This window comes from Protopterus annectens, chromosome 3.part1 (assembly GCF_019279795.1).
Source record: "Protopterus annectens isolate FY-2018-M chromosome 3.part1, PAN1.0, whole genome shotgun sequence".
Classification (NCBI taxonomy): domain Eukaryota; kingdom Metazoa; phylum Chordata; order Ceratodontiformes; family Protopteridae; genus Protopterus; species Protopterus annectens.
The window spans coordinates 1,778,922,151-1,778,944,125 of record NC_056732.1 but is presented as its reverse complement, the minus strand read 5'-3'; the positions used below and the strand labels follow the sequence as shown (position 1 = coordinate 1,778,944,125).

Genomic DNA, 21,975 nt, shown 5'->3' with positions numbered 1-21,975 from the left:
TTGATAGCAATCTCTCATTTGACAACCACGTGGCCAAAGTGGTTAGAAAAACATTTTATATAGCCCACCTAATCATGAAGGGATTCACATCTAGATCAGGGGAGGTCATTGTACCTCTTTACTCATCCCTCATCAGGCCCATAATTGAGTACAATGCCTCTTTTGGGATGTACCTTACCAAACACCTGCAGCAACTGGAAAGACCCCAAAAGTACCTCACCAAGAGGATCAAAGGGCTCAAACAGATGCCATATGCTGCCCGGTTAAAGAAACTCCAGCTCTACTCAGTGGCATACCGCCTGCTCAGAGGCGATCTTTGCCTGACGTATAAAGCCATGTCCAACCCGGAATTAATGGACATGCTGCACCTCAGAAAATCCAAATCCCATCGAGCTATGCGCTCGAGAGACTTGAACCTCAGCACTGAAATAAATAGGACATGCTGGCGGGACAGATTCATAACCCAGAGGCTCCCTTCACTCTGGAATAAAATCCCAGTCCAAGTTAGGCAGAGTCCCACATTGACTCTCTTCAAGAGGAATCTTGATGAGTGGATGGGAGATCATAGGTTTACCCCGGCTATCACTTCTGTGTCACTGTTAGACAGAGGCACAGTATACTAACCTCAAAAAAAGGCATAGCAAAATTAATTTAAAATGGGTGGCGAAAGCCAAACACACTCTGGCTAGGCTTATAAATGCCCTAGGGCAGATAGCCTAGTATGAACCTATGAACCTATGAACCTAAATCTGGAAAAGTCTCTCTTGGGTCTCTCTGTTGCCTGCATCACTCTGCAGGACAGCACGAGGAGCTGTGCGGAGTTGTATACAATAACAAACTTTTTAAATCACAGATTCGCTAAAAAAACTGGCGTTTTAGGCGGAATTAGTTAAGACAGCAAGAAAAGTAGAAAAGTGATACTTAATCACTCCAAAGTCACTCTTTTGTCTCTGTGCTGCTGTAAACTCTGCAGAACACCTGGAAGGCACTTGCTGAGTGGAATACAAGCATAAAAACTGTGCAAATGAGGTTTTTATAGCAGGGAAGTGAAAGAGATAGAAATTAGCCCAAAATGGCCAATAAATTATTAACTTCTGGGCTGAAACCACTCCTCCAGGGACAGATAGGCTGCTCAAAGCTCCCCTCTCTCACAGGTGAACAGAGAAGCTTCCTTCTATCCAAGTACGGTAATGGCAACACAGTAACTTGTAACACAGCCCTGGATTCAGCAATAACCTGAAAACTGGGCTATACTAGTTCAGAAAGGCGGGAAACAAGTATATCATTTTTTTTTTCAGAAAATAGAGCAGATACAATCAAAATTAGCCCATAAAGGCCAATAAACTATTAACTTCTGGGCTGAAACCACTCCTCCAGGGACAAATAGCCTGCTCAAAGCTCCCCTTTCTCACAGGTGAACAGAGAAACTTCCTTCTATCCAAGTAAGGTATGGCAACACAGAAACTTGTAACACAGTCCTGGATTCAGCAATAACATGAAAACTGGACTATACTATTTCAGAAAGGTGAGAAACAAGTATATATATATATTTTTAAAGAAAATAGAGCAGATACAATCAAAACAACACTTTACCCAATTAACCAGTTAAAAAGCTTAAAACTGAGCCCTGTTCCAACAGTCTTCAATCAGACAAGTTCTAACTGCACAGTCCTGCCATTAGGGTACAGAGAAACCTTCTCCAAAAAAGATGGCCTGGATCAGTGCACAAGTTATACAAACAAAGCTAGATCCAGCCGGCCTGAATCTAGTCTATGCTACAACAAACAAGGCGTACCGATTTCAGAAAGAAACAGTTCAAGTAAGCATGCGCAATAAGCCTTTAACCAGAAATTCCCAGCTCAGAAGGGCAGAATCTAGCCTCTCCTCCCACAAGAGTGCAGACCACAAACCTTCTTAATGTAAAATAACTGGCCTGAAGCCCAAGTTCTTAACCTAGAACTAATACACTTTTAGAATAACAGACACTGAGCCTTCAATCAGCAGTTCCCAACTTAGAAGGATGTACGCTACCTGGCATGCCACTACAGTGCAGACCACAAACCTTCTTAATGAAAAACAACTGGTTTGAAGCCCAAGTGCTTAAACCAAGGGCCTTAGAATAACCGTTACAATTTAATCAGACTACTAACAAGCAGTAATAAAGGCAGCAGAATAAATTCAATTGAGTACTTTTAAGAAGAGGCAAAAGCAAAATAAGGTAATAAAGTAGGAAGAAACAGAGATACAGTAAGGCAGATGAAGTGCAAATTATGCCCTTCCCAAGTGCTCTCTCTGTACACCGCAGAGGAGATGGGACTGGTAGGAGTATCCAAAATCAAAATATGATCTCGCTGTACTCAGTTGAGTGAGCAAATGTTGGTTCTGGTAAGGAGCAAGGTTGTACAAGGTGTTGAAGTCGTATTCTGTCCTCATCCAAAGATAAATATTTGTGTCTTGATTACATGCAACCATCCTCAGTTAATGGCACTTGCGATGTGATAGGGAGTGTTTTGTAGTCTCACTCTTTGCTTCACCCTCATTATTATCGATTTTATGAAGCAGACTAGTTCACTGTGCTCTACAGACTTTCTTCCTGTACCACTGTAATTCATCTCACTGGTCTTTAACTCTATATGTAACTGTATATGTCAGCTTAATGATTATCTGTCATATGTTATAACCTCTCCTTTCAGATACATTTTAGAACCTTAATATGGAACTAATGACAAGTAAGTTCATTGCCTAAATATAAATGAAAATGTTACAAAATAGCAATGAAGGCAGTTCTTAATGGCTTGGCAGGCAGTTTCTTCTCTGGCAACAGAAGGACACTATTAATCTGTGTTTCCCAGTGCTGTCTGCATGTCATCAATGTAGTAATGCTTTATTGCTTTAGTACTACTCTTATAACAACAATTGCACAGATTAGTAAACTCATTGCAGGGTACTTTTCCGTTAATGAGGCAGCAGTATAAATGTGGAAAAAAAGTACCCATATGTTTGTTGGCCAACCACTTCATAATTGAGATAGTTTCGTAAATGTTTTTTTTTTTTTTTTTTTGGTCTGAAAAAAAGTGATGCAGCTCCTTACCAGCACCAACATGGCTCAATTTCCCTCAGGAGATGAATGTTAGTTTTGTACAGATTCCTCTTTGTTGGACAATATACAATATTTGAAGCTCCTTCTATTGGCTGGAATTGACACTGCAGCTTAGTTCACTATCGGTAAAGTAACCAGAACATGAGGAAGCATTATTAAAAAAAAAAAAAAATGCAACATACTATATTTAAAAAAAGTGGCTTTTTTTTTTACAGTTATGAAAAAAAACACAACATACTAATGATGTTTACACATCAATTACCATTGTACTTCTACCTCCTAAAAAGTAGAGTAACATTCAGATCTCTAATAGGTTTATCACAAGCAAAGATTATACTGTTATCCTGGAAGCATTCATCACAACCGTAAACCATTCAAAGGTAGGGAAATTATTAGGTAATGGGTAAGTAATGTACTCCAGATGAATGATTTATCATTCTGAAGGATAGACATATCTACACATAAAACCACCGCAGCAATCCCTGAATGGAGTGAGGGAAATTAAATGGTGTATCATTTACACACACCAAACTAAGGTAAACCAGATAAGCAGAGTGATATGAGGGCATAAATTTCACAATTAACGTTGTGTCCTGGGGCAACATTATAAATGCAGTAGCTACTGCTTGGAATCCTCTCTGTTAGCTTCTGTATGTTTGTTGTCAACCTTGTTAGCTTCCATATGTCGGTGTTGCCCTGATAACAGAAAAGTACCCATTGCAGCCAAGTGATGCCTCCAGGTGTTTTTACAGTTACATCCTACTGTCACCTCTAGGCATAAAATATTGCTTGTTCATATTTGCATTAATAATTTGAAAACTTGTGGTCAAAATGAATGTCCTACCTAAAATCCTCTTTCAGCTAAATGCTACTCTGTCAATTATTTCACAAAATTCTTCACAAATGTAGAAAGGCCTTATCAAAATTATTGTGGCCCCCTAAATCTGTTAGAATAAAATATGACAAACTTTCTCTATCAAAAGATAAAGGAGGACTGGGGTTACCAGATTTTAAACTTTACTACTATGTAATCAGTTCTAGCAGACTGATCCATATAGTCAACTATGATCCTACACTGAGTTGCTGGACACCTCAGTGGATCAAAATCTGGTATAATCAAATTAAATCACTGGATATAAATCCAAAATGTCTCCCCTTTCTAAATCTAAATAAAAAAATCTGCTTCCCAAAGAACCTACACCCTCTTATCAAACATATGATCCCTACTTTTCAAAGTCTGCTCAAATCAATACAGCTCTCCAATATTCTTGATCTCATTCAACCGCTTCACCTAAATCGTAACTTATTAATTAACAGCCAACCAATAAACTTAACAAACTTCCCTCACATAAAAGACATCACAGTTTGGGAATTATACAAATGGCAAGACTCTAATATAACTGACCTAAGACAGAAGCTTGAACTTCCAAAGAAATATGATATTATTCTCAGACCGCTGATTTATTTATTAAAAAAGAAATTATTTTCTGTTAAAATTGATCACCAAGATATTAACTCTGCTATCTTAATTCTCAAAATGCTAGCAACTAAAAATAAAATGAATCCCAAGACATATAAACTAATCACAAAAATAAAATCCCAGAATTCCCTCCTCTTCTCAACTTATTAGCAAGAGAAAAGTCAACTGATTTCATATGAAAATAAAAGATTGGCTATTGAAAATATGATTAAGCTAATTCCCTTCAACCATTTAGTTATCAGAACAACAATTTCAGTCTAAACTTTCCACTAATTTATCATGTACTTATTTACTACCTAGTTAGAATTAAAAAGGAGTCTGCATACTTCACCTACACATCTTAATACAAGATGCTCCCACCTTAATCTTCTTTTTCTTGCTATGAAAACTTAACCTAATAGATGTGACTTCTACTGTATATAGTGTACATAGTTTTAAGTATTTTTTTTCTCTCTCTTTGAAGTTTTGTTAATTTTTTTCAATTCTTTGTAATTATTGTTATATCCATTGGTGCTAATTGTATTTTTGTCTTTCTTCGAAAACTATGCCACATGCAGTTTATTAGAAGATTTCATCTTAATGCTTGCATAATGGCAAACATAACTGTTTTGATATCATACCTCTCAACTGTATAGATTTTCACAGAATGTTCTGAGTTTTGCCTCATATTTTTGGTGTGTCCTTCCTAAAAATCTGTACTTTCCTGGCAAATATGACGACTGACGTCATTAAATAATGACAAACATTTGAGTTTAAGACTCCATATCCTTCAGAAAATTCATGCTAATGCAAAATCTATTATTATATCAACTCTTTAAGTTTGTAAGAGCAACATTTAAAATCTGTCCCTGTTTATCCCCCCATAATTTTAGGGTTTGTCCAGATTTTTTTGCTCTAAGAGGTTGAGAGGTATGATTGATAGTTGATCTCTGTCTAGTGCAGGTAATGAAATGTTAATTGTTGTTCATGGAATAGTTATTTATATTGTCATCATTTTCACATTATTTAAATATTTTGACAACCAAGTAGCACAGGCTGAAGTGCTTAGCCTTATATGAAAGCTCTCAGCTGGATGAGCACAATCCAGCTGGTAGTATGTGTGTAACTTTAGTGGTTGCTGACATATGGTAAGTTGTTTACAAAATATTACATTCTTAATAGTTAGTGTTTACTGTGACTTATAAAATCCATTTTAAGACAAGAACATAAAGAATACTACCAACTTAAAACAATTTGTCCTAAACAGTTTGCCATTTACACTTCCTTAGTAACTCCTGTGGTTCCAGAGATAGAAATATTTGTTTGAAATCATCACCATTGGCCTCCTTTTTCCCACTTTTTCTACATGGGGTTGGAGTATTGTGTTAACTGTCGTCAGCTCTCTCGATTCAGTGCCACACTCCTGCCTTCTTCAACACTCATGCCCGACTGTCGCAGATCTTCTTTCACACAATCCATCCACCTCTTTGTTGGATGTCCTTGCTTCCTCTTATCTTCTTCCTGTCTATTCCAAGTCTTTCTCACCAGATTGTCTTCAGCTTTTCTGCATGTGTCCAAACCACCATAATATGTTCTCTTTGATCGTTTCTGTAATTGGAGCTACTTTTGCTTCTGCCCTTATGTCCTTATTTCTTCATCTGTCCCACAGAGTGCATCCTACCATCCAAGGTACTTCATTTCCATCACCTCTAGCTTCTTCAACTGTGTTGCCTTAGTGCCCAGGTTTCTGTACCATACATTAGTACTGGTCACACCACTGTCTTGTACACCTTAGCTTTCCGCTTCTTTAGCATTCTTCTGTCATAGAATACACCTGACACTCTATGCCAGTTGGCTGCAGCCCCTCCGATTCTAGCTTTGACCTCTTCATTCAGAGTTCCTTTCTCCACAACCATCTTTCCCAGATACTTGAAGCTGTTTACCTGTTCCACTACCTTCCCTTCTATTTCTATTCTCAGCTTCTTCTGATTTCCCCAGTTTGCTGCCATTACCACCATCTTATCTGTGCTTAGTTTCATCCCATGTGCCTTCAGTTTTGCATTCCATTCTCCTATCCTTTGCTGACATTCTACCTCGGAGTCTGCCTGTAATGCCACATCATCTGCATACAACAACTTTGTTGATCTGTTCCCTCTGACCTATTTGCTAATGTAATTCCTCACCAGTATGAACAGCAGTGGGCTCAGAACTGAACCCTGGTATGCACCCTCTCCCACTGGGAACCCCTCTGTGAGGCCAAACACTGTTCATACTTGAGTCATTGAGTCCTTGTACATAGTATGCACTAATTCTACCAATGTTTCTGGGACTTCAAACCACCACAGCACTGCCCAGATCAGCTTTCTTGGGACCTTGTCATATACTTTCTCCAAGTCTAGGAATGCCCAGTTGGACTCTTAATCTCTAGCTTCTTCTCAAGTATTTGTCTCACTGCAAACATCGGGTCAATTGTGCTGCATCCTGATCTGAATCCAAACTGCTCATCTCCCATCTTACATTCTACTACTCTATGTGTCCGTTTACCAGTCACCCACTCCAGAACTTTCATGCAATGTGATAGGAGTTTGATGCTTCTGTACTGCTCACAATTGTGGATGTCCCCTTTGTTCTTGTACACTGGCACAAGTATGCTTATTCTCCAGTCATCTGGGATATGCCTTTCTCTCCACACTGCTATTACTACCCTCAGGAGCCATTTCTCCCCTATCTCACCCAGCATCTTTATCATATCTGCTGTGACCTCATCTGATCCTGCTGCTTTCCCTGACTTCATTTTCCTTAATGTTGTTCTTACTTCTTCTAATGTGGGCTCCCCTTCTTCTCTCATCATAAGCTGTTTCTGGGACAGTGCATCTTCTGTGAGGTTTTCTTTATTCAGAAGCTGCTGGAAATACTCCTTCCATTTGCCTTTGATGTCCTATGGACTGGTGAGCAGGTTGTTGCTGGCATCCCATTATGAAGGGTATCTGACTATCTTCTTTATATTTCTGTCTTTGCCTTGCAACCTGATATAGTTTCTTTGTGTCTCTTACTGAGTCACTTTCCAGAAGTTGGTGCCTCAGAGTGCCTCTGATGCCCTATTTGAAATGTGAGGACATAATTTGATTTTAGACAATGGGCTTATTGTACATCAGTACTCTGATTGGAGAATGAGCGTTCTTCAGCGGGGTATTAATGTACAAGTAGTGCCTGAAGAAAAACATGTCTGCAGCTTTACGGCAGCGTATCAAACTCTGACTGAGAAAACAGAACAGCTACCATTGTTTCACCGCTCACTAAGCAGCACTTCTTCTGTTTAACGAGTGTAAAATAAAAAGCATGCATGTGTGTGAGAGAGAGAGAGAGTGTGTGTATGCAGGAAGGTGAGAGAGAGAGAGACGATCGAAGGTATGTGTGTCTATGTTGCTCTGTGTGTGTGTGAGTGAATGGGTGCATGAAAGCAGGAGAGAGAAAGAGTCTGTGCGTGTGTGTGTGTGTGTGTGTGTGTGTGTGTGTGTGTGTGTGTGTGTGTGTGTATGTGATTAAGAGAGTGAGAGAGACAGTGAGAGTGCTCTTCTGTAACTGAATGCATGTTTGAAAGCAGAGGAGACTGCGTGTGTGTGTGTGTGTGTGTGTGTGTGTGTGTGTGTGTGTGTGTGTGTGTGTCTGTGTGTGCGTGTGTGTGTGTGTGTGTGTGTGTGTGTGTGTGTGTGTGTGTGTGTGTGTGTGTGTGTGTGTGTGTATTGGAGAAAGAGTGGGCTCTAAGTAAAATTGTTGTGTTTTAATTGCTTATTATTTTTTTAAGCACTACATTATTTTTATATATGTTTGATGTAAAATGCTTCCTCCAACATCAGTAATGTATTCAACAGCAAGTTTGAAACATCAGGTGGAAGGACTATTTTACATTAAAAATATATAAAAAATAATATATCACTTAAAGAAACTAAATAAACAAGTAAAACACAATTTTACAAAGAGCCCATTCTCTAAGCACAATAATACTCTTCAGGGTGTGTCTTAATGTGTAATTAATGCCTGTGGCGTCGGACTTTATAACACCCCCAGGTGGGCATTAATTACACATTAACACACACCCTGTGAGGCATTATTGCATGCATATCATTGCAGTTCATACTTCCAGAGTGCCGTTGGATAGAATGAGTTAAGAAAGGAAAAGCATTCGAAAACTCAATATAGATTTCATAAATTTGAGGACCTCTGGCATATTTTTAAGGAATAAGATTTGTGTCATGGGAAACATGTAATACTTTTACTAATGACTATTTATTTTTTACTTATTTTACTTATTATTTTAAGACAGACTAAGGGCAAAGAGCATATCACTGGGCTTCTTCAGTTCTTAAAGCATGTTAGCCATTCATATCACTGAATGATGACTCCTGTTATTACAGGTGCATGGGTATTTCTGTGAATTTTAAAATTGATCTAATAATAATACTTTGTGCAGGTGCTGGTGTTCACATGCCTAGACATTAGGGACATGATGATTGGCTTAGTGGAAATAGTACTGTGCTACCTCACCACTTTCACTTATTAAAACATATTTTCTTCTGTAGCTATATCACTTGACACAAGTAAATTACATAGCAAAATTTCATCAGTGCCGCAACTTCAGAGTAGAGATTTGCTCTTCACTACACCTCATAAGCTCTAGCTTCAATTATCAGGCCTAGGCCATAGAATGACCATGACAGAGAGGGTGGGGGAGTAGTCAATAATGGCTTATCCATTCTGGTGGTGGGAGGAGAGGAGTTGTCTAATGCAACTGCATTGCTGGGTTCTAATGGTTAAGTGGGGAAACATCATGGCACAGATGTGGAAAGCATAACAGCTCATGTTGCAAAGCCAGAAATTAATGTCTTGAGAAGGTAGACACTTACTTGAGGCTTCCTTGCAGCACTACCACTGGCATTGCCATGATTGCTGTGAGGGATAGAGTTTGGCCAGTAAAGTAGTGGGACCTGCATGACTAACACACTGAATATCTCAGTAACATTTGACCACCTGGGCGAACAAATGAGCCTCTTGGTTTCTCATATCAGGCTTGAAGCAGATGGACCCTAGAGGCCTTACCTAGCCTGGGAGCCACTCTGGTTCTTAACCTCACAGTTGGAATAAATGGTCCAAATGGGGGGGGGGGGTTGTGTTATGTGGTCATATAGGCATGCCAATGAAATAAATAAAAATGAGATAAAGAGAACAGTGAGGTTTTGTTAACAAGAATATTCAACAAATCTTGATTATGACTATTAGACAATAGTAACACTGTTATCTACCACAAGATATAATAACATGTGTCTAAAGTGTTATAACCTCTGAAAGATTTATGCAAAATTTATGGGAAGAATTTTTGTTACTGTACTGCCTGAAATAGTGTTCATAACAGGGTTTTTTTTCTTGACAAATCCTGAGATGTGCACTGGTATCCTCCAAACATAATTAGTTTAATGTGGTTTGTTCCAGCTCTAACATTTCTCCCCAAACCAGATATAGAAGCCATGTGTATTAAAGTGTATCTGTATGTTTGTGCATACATACAGGCATGCATCTGTGCAACACTTTGCAAGTTATGCTGCTTTTAGCATTCTCAAAATTGTTTTACATTCGTTTTTTTTTTCAGGTCTTGGTGAATGCATTCAATGTTTTGAAGAACTCTGGCCAGATGACAAGCAAGAAAAATGTATTCCCAAAATCATAGATTTCCTTTCTTTTGAAAATTCCTTTGGCATATTACTGACTGCTTTATCAGTTACCACTTCTATTCTGACATTGTCCATCCTTTCCATCTTTGTAAAATTCCAAAATACTCCAGTTGTAAAAGCTAACAACCGCTCACTCAGCTATCTTCTACTTGTTTGTCTCACATTGTGTTTTTTGACATCATTGCTATTTATTGGACTTCCAACAAAAAGCATCTGCCTCCTCCGTCAGATTGCTTTTGGTGTAATCTTTGCTGTTTGTGTTTCCTGTATCCTTGCCAAAACTGTCGTTGTCTTCATTGCCTTTAATGCCAAAAGGCCAACCAGCAAACTAAGGAAATATGTGGGATCGCGATGGTTACCCATTTCCATTGTTTTCTTTGGCTTCCTATTTCAGCTTATTATTTGCACAGTATGGTTGTCTACTGCTACTCCATATGCACAGAAAAATATGGAATCTGAAGCTGGAAAAATTGTATATGAGTGCAATGAAGGTTCGGTAGTAATGTTCTACCTCATGCTAGGATACCTGGGCCTTCTGGCTAGTGTGTGCTTTGTACTTGCATTCTTGGCTAGAAATTTGCCAGATACATTTAATGAGGCAAAATATATAACATTCAGCATGCTTGTTTTCATAAGTGTTTGGCTTTCTTTTATCCCTGCATATCTGAGTACCAAAGGGAAGTACATGGCTGCCGTAGAGATATTTGCCATCCTGGTTTCCAGTGCTGGCTTACTTATTTGTATATTTATTCCTAAATGTTGCACTGTTTTGCTAACACCTGCTATTAACACCAAAAGAAAACTGACAATGAGACAATAATCTGTGTATAATGTGTATTTATAACATCTTGCTATAACAAGAAAAAGAAATCAGACCTGGTATGCAGCCTTGATGCATCTTAGCACTCATTTTGATAAGGCTAGCCTAGTTGAGGAAGGTTTCACTGACTTCTGTGGGAAGCCTTCAGTATTTATTAGGAAAGCAAAGTAAAATGGGTGACTGTGCTGCTTATCAGATATGAGTATCAAAGGTGCACATTCCAAGAAAAAAACATTTATGCTAAAAATAGTATCTGGATTATCAAAGTAAGGGGATCCCTTTTAACCATATCACCTTGTATTTATGTAAAAATATATATGTTTAAAAAAGATGATGTTGCAGCTGATATTACATGCAATATTTTCATACAGTTTTTACCAGTAGTGTAACTCATTTACTTTCAATTTCAAAATTACACCAACTTGTAACACTCCTCTCAACTGCTGTGATTCAGACATATCACAATGATCTTGGTCCCCAGATTTATCTTTGCTCCTTCTAGACATATGATGTTCTTTATAAAGTCAGCCCTGTTTATGAGTACATAATTTATTAAACAGATATGCAAAGCCTATACAAAGATTCACGATTACTAACTATACAGGATGTATTATAATAAAGACCTACTGTGAAAAATAAGAAAATGTTCCTCTTTCTGACTTTCTGCTGTGAACCGTAAAGGCTAGTGCTATAATTTTTAATGCTTAGATGTTGAAAGCTATGACTCTGAAGCAAACAGTCAAATCAATGCTGCAAGTTTTCTATTTTGGAATCTGCCATAAAGGTGCTATGACTCATTCATGTTTCCTCAACGTCTAATAATTAAAGCTGATTCACACCAATAAACCATAGAGACATTCTCTTGGGCAATTTCTCTGGAAAATTGCTCACAGTACATTAAATAAAAATAAACACATGCTGAGTAAGAATATTGCATATTAGCAAACTGTTATTTAACCAGCTTAAGGAATGTGCTATAATTAGATAGTGAATTGCTTTTGAAGGCTTGGATAATACTGTGAACCCAAGTCATTCTGTCATATGAGAAAATGTTTTACACAATCCGGCACAACATGTAACATATATCTTACTTTAATTATGAAATTTGTTTGCTGCCATAAACTGAAAGCATTTAAGGCAGTTTGAGCCACTTTGCAGTTATAATGACCTTAGGTCATGATTCCATGTGGAAGTTTTGTGCCACCAATGAAGAACAAGCAATAGTCATGCTAGATTGATCAAAATGCCATCTTCTTTTCTTGTTTCTGATAATAGTTGGCATAAAATAACATATTTATAATACTTCATATTTAGTTGCAGTTGTAAATGTCTTTACCTGACAATCAGAAACACAAGCACAATCACAGCCAGCTCTCCTTAATTTACTTTGGGTGCATGACAAGCCGCGATGCTCATTAACAATGAATGCATGCAGGCGAAACTGCAAGGTAATCACTGAATTTAATATATGTCTAGTGACTCCAGCACAAATTGCAGGAAAAGCAGGTAATAGCAGGATGTGGCCACAGGGAAATATGATCTCCATTAGTGCTTATTGATTGTGCTCAACCATTGATTACGATCTATGCAATCCTGGATGCTCAGTATCGACAAGTAAAAATTATGTGGCAGCCTTAAAGGACCAGGAAACTTGTGTGCTGAGATATTTTTGACCAAATTAATGTGTGCAAATGGAAAGATAAGAAGGTGTTAAAAAGGCATAAGACAGCGGAGGATAGAATATAAGGTGAAGAATCAGGGCTAAGATAGCAAGGAAAAGAGTGCATTCATACGGTAGTTGTAGCATCTACTAGATAAAACAGGACAACATGAGTTGATGTTGATAACGGGGATCTGAATACGCATATCGTGGTTGGTATACAGACAAAACAGGATATGAGGACTGCCTGGATCCACATGGGTGGGTCAAGAGGAATAAAGAAGGAGAGGCAGTTTTAGACTTCTGCCTGGAAAATGGCTTGATGGTGGCCAGCACATGATTCAGAAAGACAGACAGTCAGAACATCACATGCAATAGCAGCCAACATGCAACTCAGGTACAGTAGAGAGTCGGTTATCCGAACATTGATTATCTGAAATGTCAATTATCCAAATGCAGCCTTCTAAAGTTTTCAGGTAGGAAAAATCATAAAGTCTGAATATTTGAATGTTATACATATTTTGTTATGTGTGTTTTTTGAGCTTGTTGCCAGCTCATGTGTGAAAAATATTCTTTATTGTCCACTGGATTCGCTGAATAGTTGAAAAGTGTATTCCCTGCATGAAGGAAAACAAGATTTTAGAAGTTTTTTATCCAATTCAATTATATGTCTGATTATCCAAACAGTTTGATTATCCTAACTACCCTAAGTCCCAATTAGTTTAAATAATTGACTTTCTAATATATACTTACTCTTAGTAAGGAAGGAGCATTGGGGTAGAATCAGGAATTACAAAGTCAGCCCCACTGAAACAGTTGGAGTACAGTACAAAACTACTGGTTGTCAAAATCATCTGCAAGCAGTGGTCAGAGAAGGCTTTATATTCAATAGATACTTGGATGATGAAGATAAGAAAGTTGACTGCTGAGAAATCATACGAGTACAAAAAAATGCTCTGGGCTATAGCACCTCAGGAAGAAGAGGACATAAGTGGAGCTAAGAAGAAGAAGAATAATGGCTTCATGTCAAAACACCATGCTTGAGGGCTACAGAACAATAATGCAGCTGAGCCAAGAATGGAAATAAGGTACATAAGGAAAGCTGGTGGTGGAATGCAGACGTCCATGAAGTCATCAAAAGAAAGAAGGACTGGAGGGAAAAGTGGGAGATAAAAAAAGAAGGACCAGATTAAAAAGGAGAACTGGTTAGCCAACAAAGAGACTAATAGAGAAGTTGCAATAGCAAAGAGCAAGGCATCAGAGACACTCCACCAGCTTGTGGAAAGTGACACAATAGATGGCACAAAGAAACTATTAGGTTGCAAAGCAAGCACAGAAAGATAAAGAAGATATTCATCAGCCATCTGTCATGAAGGATGACTGCAACAACCTGCTCACCAGTAATCAGGACAGATGCAAATGGTAGGAGTACTTCCAGCAGCTTCTGAAAGAAAAAAAAACCCACAGAAGCTGTACTGCCCCTAGACACAGCCTATGATAAAAGAAGAGGAGGCCACCCTAGAAAAAGCAAAAATAGCACTAAGGAAAATGAAGTCTTGAAAATAAGAGGCTCAGATGAGGTCACAGCAGATATGATCAAGATGCTGCTTGAGTTAGGATGGAAATGGCTCCTGAGGGTACTCATAGCAGTGGAGGAAAAGGTGCATCCAAAAAGACTCGAGAATACACATCCTACTGCCAGTGTACAAGAACAAAGGATAGATTCACATATCTGGGCAGTATAGCGGTATCAAACTCCTGCCACACCGCATGAAAGTTCTGTACAGGATGACTGATAAACAAAGATGTAAAGAAGTAGAAAGTAATATGGAAGATAAACAGTTCAGATTTAGATCAGGAGGTAGCACAACTGACCCAATGTTTGGAGTGAAACAGATAGTTAAGAAGAAGCTAGAAATGAGAAAAGTCTAACTGGGAAATTCTATGACAAGGTCCTAAGAAAGCTGGTCTAGGCAGATCTGTGATGGCTTTAAGTCCCAGAAACATTTGAGAATTAGTGCAGGCTATGTACAAGGACACAGTTAGACAAGTATGAACAGTGTTCAGATTTACAGAGAGGGTCCCAGGTAGGAGTGAACAGATCAACTAAGTTGCTGAATGCAGATGATGTGTCTTTACAGGCACACTTTGAACAAGAACTTCAGCAAACGATAGATGATTGGAATGCAAAACAGAAGGCATATAGGATGAAACTGGGTACAGATAACACAGCTGTAATTGCAGCAAATGGGGTAAATCAGAAGAAGATGAGAACTGAGATAGAAAGGGAAATAGTGGAATGGATTAATGGCTTCAAGTACCAGTGAGGGGTGGTTGAGGAGAATGAAAGCCTGAATGAGGAGGTCATAGCTAAAATCAGAGGGGCTGCAGCCAACTGGCACAAAATGTCAGGAGTAGTGTGTGACAGAAGAAGGCCAAAGAAGCTGAAAAGTAAGGTGTACAAAACTGTTGTGCATCCAATAATACTGCAAGGTATAGAAACCTGAGCAATGAAGGCAAGGCAGTTGATGAAGCTAGAGATGATGATGACATGCCTGAAATGGGTGGTAGGATGCATGCTGTGGGACAGAAGAAGAAATGTTGACATCAGAACAGAACTCAAAGTAGCTCCAATTGCAGAGAAGGTAAATGTGAACATACTACTGAGGTTTGGGACATTTGCAGGAAAACAGAAGACAATCTGGTAAAGGAGATTTGTGAGGAATGGGACAAACGCAAGAAGAAATGAAGGTGTCCAGCAGACATGGATGGATTGCATGAGACAAGGTCTGCCAACATTCAGGTACGAACATTGAAGAAGGCAGGAAAGCGGAACTGAATCAAGAAATATGGAAACAGTTGAGGTGACACCCTGACTCCATGTAGAAAAATGTGAAAAGGAGGGTTGATGATGATCGTGATGATCATGATGACCATGATAATAAGAACTACACATAACACAATTCTATGATATGAGGGAAAAAAGTTATACTTACAGTACATGTCAAGAGCTATTTCTGTGACCTTGGTCCTCCAGCAGCCAAGAATATCTGGCAGTCACCTTTTGGAGACTGGACTGCTCGCCAGTTTGTGGAAAGTCAGTGGCATCAGTAAGAGCCCTGGTGAGGCAGTGCCAGGAAATCACCTTATATTCGGGGCCTTCATAACTATTCCCCAGCAAATGGTGATGATGGTCTCAATGGAGGAGATATCAAAGTATTTGTGTCTCCTGGGAGCAGGAATATAGAGCAGCTCATTAGCTCAGCCTTGGGCAGGGACCATCATGGAATATGCCCTTTTGTGCAAATAGGATCACAGGTGTTAAATGGCAACTGAGCTTCAAGGCCATTCTCACCTTGCTAGTACCCACCCACAGGCCTTGACCCTTTTTCAAGGATGACCAGGCCACTCATACCAGGACTGATTTTGTGAACACACTTTCAGTTGCCCAGTTCCTTTTTAAGTGTTGCACTGCTTAACTTGGAAAGGGATGTGAAGATAGGTGAAGGCTGCCAACCTAGCCAGATAGAATTTTGTAGATATTTCTGTCATTTGTAAATATTAAATGAATTAAAACATTTTTTGTAATATTGCTATCTCTATTATCTGTATAACTCCTGTTTTTAACTTTGTAAAAAAATCTGTATGATTCTTGGAGCTTTTCTCCCCGGGCCTCCCGGGCCTCTACTGAAAATGGACATGTCTCCAGCTAGACTAGCCCGGTCAACAAATGTAAAATAAAATAAAAAAATAAAATTAATGTAAGCCACAGGCTTGTTCTCTTAAATGTGAAAAGGCTGCATTGGATATTGAACTGCAAAAATGTAACAACAGTGCACTCTGCTGTAACAAAGCTAATAAGTCAATTCTTTGATGTCAAAACTTGGGAGCTGATGTGTCTGGATGAAGGAATGCTGGCTATTGTCTTGAAACAAGAGTTAATTGCTAGAATTTGCGTGTATAAATTAATTTATTGTTCTTGCTTCCTGATCAGGTGCAAGATTAAGGGCTATTAACCTCTGAAAATCTCTTAGCCTGGGAACCAGAAAGAAATGATGTAATCTGAAATGAATCAGTGGTACTGTGTTATCAATTTAAGGACAGAAAGAATGAGAGCATTACAGCATTTATCTTGAGAGCATCCAACATCACCACTGCCTTTTTCTATATGTAAGTAGGATCTTAGACTTTAGTGTTTCTCTTAGATATAGCTAGGAAATAGGAAGATTAGACTAGTTTGTTTTTCTGTGAGATCAGAACTTTTCTACGGTATTATTTTAAACATTTCACTGTGATCTCTGAACTCTTGACTAGTACTGTGTAGTAAGAAGTATTGTCTTGTGTTTTTATTATTTATTATTCAATATTTTAAACCTTTCAACTGTGGCTGTTTTGTGTAGAGATAATTTAAGCTCTAGAGTACATTGCATGTATATAGTGATACTGGGCAACCCACCCCAATAAGCTTTGACTGTTTGGTCGCACTTACCATTTGGATAATAATATTGCACAATATAATTGGATACCCTTTCATAAGGGCCTTTAAGTAGCTGACAAATATTAGCTGGGTGGTGGCAGTGATTTCTACTGTATAGTCTGGGTAAAAGGGGCACAGCTGGAGAACCTGTGCCACCCTTCCCCAGGAGTGTCTGTGTGGTTGTATAGACTCTTATCTCAAAGTGTGTGTGTGTCAGCTACTTGGGCAGGGACATGAAGCACTGGTTGGACATAGAGGGTGCTGGAGGTTTTAGTTTAACCACTAGGCTGAGATCTGGACAATATAGCTGCACCAGTGAGGAGTCTTATTGGGGACCTGGAGAGAAAAGGAGAAACCAGCCCTAGACTGACTGTGATCTCTGTGTTCTCTTAAGGGAAATTGTACTTTAATGTGTGTGTATTTATTATCATTTCCCTATATGGATGCCCCTCACTGGTGTTAGTGGTGAGGATTGAGGCTCCTTGATTGCAGGGCCAGTGCATGGGCATCACAAGGGTGTTTGTTCATAGTAGGGCTAAGTTTTGCATAAAAAAATCTGCTTACCCTTCTCTTAGTCTAATTTATTTGCAGGAGTACATTTGGATCTCTCACATGGGTATTAACTGAATTGTTTAATTTTTTGAGGTATAAGAATTCTTAACCTACCGGATCCTTTATAGCCCTATAAGCAAGACACTGGTCTCTCCTAAGGATTCTTTAAAAAGCTGAGTAAAGGGATAAACCCTTAAGTCTGTCTTTGTAGTTCAGATCTTTTTGGAGCCTGCTGGTTTTAGTTACAAACCTCTGGGGTCTTTCCAATTGCTTGATGTGCGTACTAAGGTACATCCCAAAGTGGGTATTGTACTCTTAATGGGTCAAATCAAAGTGGAGTACAAGGAGGTGAGTACTTATTTTGATCTGGAAGAAATACATTTTGCTGTGAGCTATCAAGGTAAAGCGGTTTCCTAGCCACCACTGCAATGTGATGGTTAAATGTCAGACAGCTTTCCACTTAAGTGCCAGGTCTCTCAATACATTTTCATTGTGAAATGGTGTGTTATCTCTGCTATAGGCTGGAGCTGAATATGCTTCTCAAAATCTACAATTCTGCATTTTTTGACATTGAGCTTGAGTCCATATTTACTGCATCAGTTATTGACAAGTGTCAACTCATGCTGGTGTGCATGTATGTCAGAGCACTACAACTTCCATCTTACAGTAATCCATGAACTTTGTTACTAAAGATCATTATTTGATAAGTGGAGATTTGAAAAGTAGACGCCAAGCAAAAGAGGTCCCTGCAAAGAGCCCTGCAAAACTCCACTGGTCAACTTTATGCTCTCAGGGGTTACACTTCATACTCTTACTATATGATTCCTGTCTCTAAGCCAGTTGGATGTCCATCTAACCATATATGGATTGATCTGGAGCTCCTTCAACTTCCTTATTATATTTGCATGTAGTATGGTATCAAATTTCTTGGCTATGTCAATGTATGTTGTGTGGACAGCTTGAACATAATCCACAGCTTAAGTAACTCAATCAAAGAAGTTCACCAGATCCATTAGGCAGTATCTTCCCTTGGTGAAGCCAAACTGCTGTGGGTAAATTTGATAATGGGTTTTGATGTAATTGTTAATTGAATCAATTTTGATATATTCCATGGCTTTCCATTAAAGACTGTTAGACTGATAAATCTGTAATTCATGGGGTCTGTAGTGAGGCCACCCTTATGGAGTAACATCACAACAGGTGTGTACCACTCCTGTGGGACAAAGCCACTTGCTAGGCCCAGGCTGAAGAGACTAAGGAGTGAGTCCATAAATACATGGTTAGTGTTATTAATTAGGCAGGCATATATGTTGTCAGGCCTCATTGATATTACAGTCTTTTGTTCTGAAGTGTAGTTTTATTGTATGCTCTTTCATGATGGTTGGTGGACTGATTCCATCAGGTTGGGGTATAGTTAGCACTGAATTTTTTAGCCAGAATATTGGCAAGATCCACTGGGTCAAAGTAGTTGGTACCATTACAAATAAACTCTGAGTATTATTGCTTATTGTTCTCTTATTTTCTGACAAAATTAAAGAAGGATTTGTAGTTGTATATGATTCCTGTAGCTTGTCTGAGTTCATGCAATGTTTTTGTTTTTCTTGTGTCCTTTGTTTTACTTTTTAATCATGCTGTTTGATGTTCTCCTTAATTTGGGGGTTGTTTGTTCTGTTGTGTAGGTTTAGGAGCATATAGTTTATATATGCTTGAGGACACTACTCTGGTTTGCTTTTAGACCCCCCCCCCTTTGCTTGTATCTAATTGGGACAGTTAAATTAATGCATTTGCTCAGATGTGAGTAAAACTTTTCTGAATAACTTTTTGCAGTATTAACATTTTGGGTAATACTGTTATACTTCAATTTACAGACATTATCATATAATTGCAGGATATTTGTACATTTGAAGTCATTGAACTCTGTGATATTTGTAATTAATATTTTGGAGATTCTGATAGAGAAGGTAACTAGGTTCTGTTCTGATTTGACCAATGAGGGGAAAACACCGGGGATGGTGCATACACCTTTTTAAGACCAAGTCTTGTCTGTTCTGTTCTTTAGCAGGGTCTTTAACAATCTGCTCCAGGAACTTTTTTATTATAAAAGCTAAGAATTTTTGAGTGTATCCTGCATTGCTGGTATAAGTTCCCCATTTAATCATTGGGAAGTTAAAATATCCTAGGATAACAATGTTCCTAATTAATAGGAGTTCATTAAGAATATTTAGGAATGTTGTGTGATTTTCTGTAGACATGGAAGGTGGTTATATAGCATGCTGTAACTTATAGCTAACTGTATTTGGTGCGATTTAGACCTCAATAAGGTCTTCTTACAGGTCTCTAGGTATCTGTCTTAAGATAATGTGGTCTCTAATAAATATAAACACATAACCACAGTTTCCATTTGCCCTAAATGAGTGGTATTGTCAATATCCACCATTAAGGGAGTGTTCTACGGTTTTATGATCCAGCTTCAGTAACAACAAATGCGTGGATGTGCTTCGAATGCAGGAAGGTCTCAAAATTTGGCAGCTTGTTGTTTTAGATGCAGATATGATTGATTCTTGATTTGTTTTGGAAGTTAGGTTGGTAGTCTTATCAACTGGACCTTGCCTAAAAGAGGGAAAAGCTTTCACCAGTATGTAATAGCCTTGGAATGACTGGTACAATAGCAAAACGACACTGTTGTCAAGCACCTTATCCCATGCTGAGACATACTGGATTTCCCTAAAATAACAATAAGTATTCAGTCCTTTGTTAATGCTAATCAATTTTCCTAATACCTTGGCATTGTTTTTGGTAATGGGAGGATTCCACTCAATATTAGGGCCTTTCCTGCATTTGTAACATGCATGGGGAGCTCTATCATGTCACTCTTTATATCCCTCTGGGTTTTGCATTTCAGGTCATCTTCTGCAACATGGGCCACTACCATGCCATGCTCATATGTGTCTTTTTAAGGGTTGTGAAGGCACACCATCACCCTCTTTTTGTCCAGCCGTGTGAGTGTAGAATCAATGAGTCCAACAATGGAGTGACTAATCACTTATACATTTCTATTTGTGTTAGAAGATTGCTTAGTTGTAATTGGTTTGGGACATGTTGTTTGCTGTTGACTCTCAGTTGTGTTGTCATTAATTGGTATTGCATTATTTAATATATGCTGTGCCTTACACATACTTTAATTATTTTTTTTAGTGCCTCAGCCTATGAAAGTTATGATAATTTGGTGTGCATGTGTGTGTGTGTGTGTGTGTGTGTGTGTGTGTGTGTGTGTGTGTGTGTGTGTATGTGTGTGTGCATGAGTGCGTTTGTGATTGTGTGTGCGTGTGTGTGTTTGTGTGTGCGCATGTGCGTGTGTGTGAGTGTGCGTGTGCGTGTGTGTGTGTGCGTGTGTGTGTGTGTGTGTGTGTGTGTGCGTGTGTGTGTGTGTGTGCGTGTGTGTGTGTGTGTGTGTGTGTGTGTGTGTGTGTGTGTGTGTGCGGGTGTGTGCGTGTGTGTGTGTCTATGTGTGTGTGTATAGAGTTTTGTGTAAGTAAGTGATAGGCGGTGCTTGATTGTGGGAGTGCATCCTTGAGTCTGGCTGTGTACTTGCATCTTTGAAAAACCGACTGTGCTGACTGAAGTAAAGGATCATTGTTCATGTGCATCAGGCAATTATTACATTGCCTGAGTATGCCAAGTGATATGAGGCTGGCAACAGCAGGTTCACCATTTTGCTGACATTTCATTTTGGATCAAGGGTGGGTATGAAGTTAGGCTAGAAACATAAGAGAATGTAATAATGTTTCAGTTACTGGGTTTAAGTATTTGTTCAAGAAAAATATTAAATGTAGACAAATTTATGATTTTAGCACTAACTTAACCCTGTGAGGTCAATATTCTAGTCCAGTTTAGTTCTGTGGTCTGTTTGGTGAGTGAAGAAATGAAGATAATAGCATTTTGGGTCTGTTTTAGTTCATAGTTAAGGTATTGATTTGGAATATATTATTACATGTAGATATGCAAAATTTGTTTACAGCACCAGCACCAGATGGGTAATAATTAATTGGCCTAGACTAGAAATGAGATCACCTTTAGACATAAAACAATGAACTACTGTTTAATTCTGCAGGGATAAATCGGGGTGAAAGATGTGACATAAAGCAGTCATAGTTCTACTATGCAGCATGCCTGCAAGCAGT

The 21,975-nt window shown here is 38.7% G+C and overlaps 1 protein-coding gene across 1 annotated transcript in view; it reads left to right on the top strand.

Moving 5' to 3' along the window:
• LOC122797864 (vomeronasal type-2 receptor 26-like) overlaps positions 1-11,105 on the top strand; it is a 49,175-nt gene extending 38,070 nt beyond the window's left edge. Inside the window, exon 2 of the mRNA XM_044066386.1 lies at positions 10,204-11,105. Coding sequence (XP_043922321.1) covers positions 10,204-11,105 — 902 coding nt within the window. The remainder of the gene's footprint in view (positions 1-10,203) is intronic.
• Positions 11,106-21,975: the final 10,870 nt, after the last annotated feature.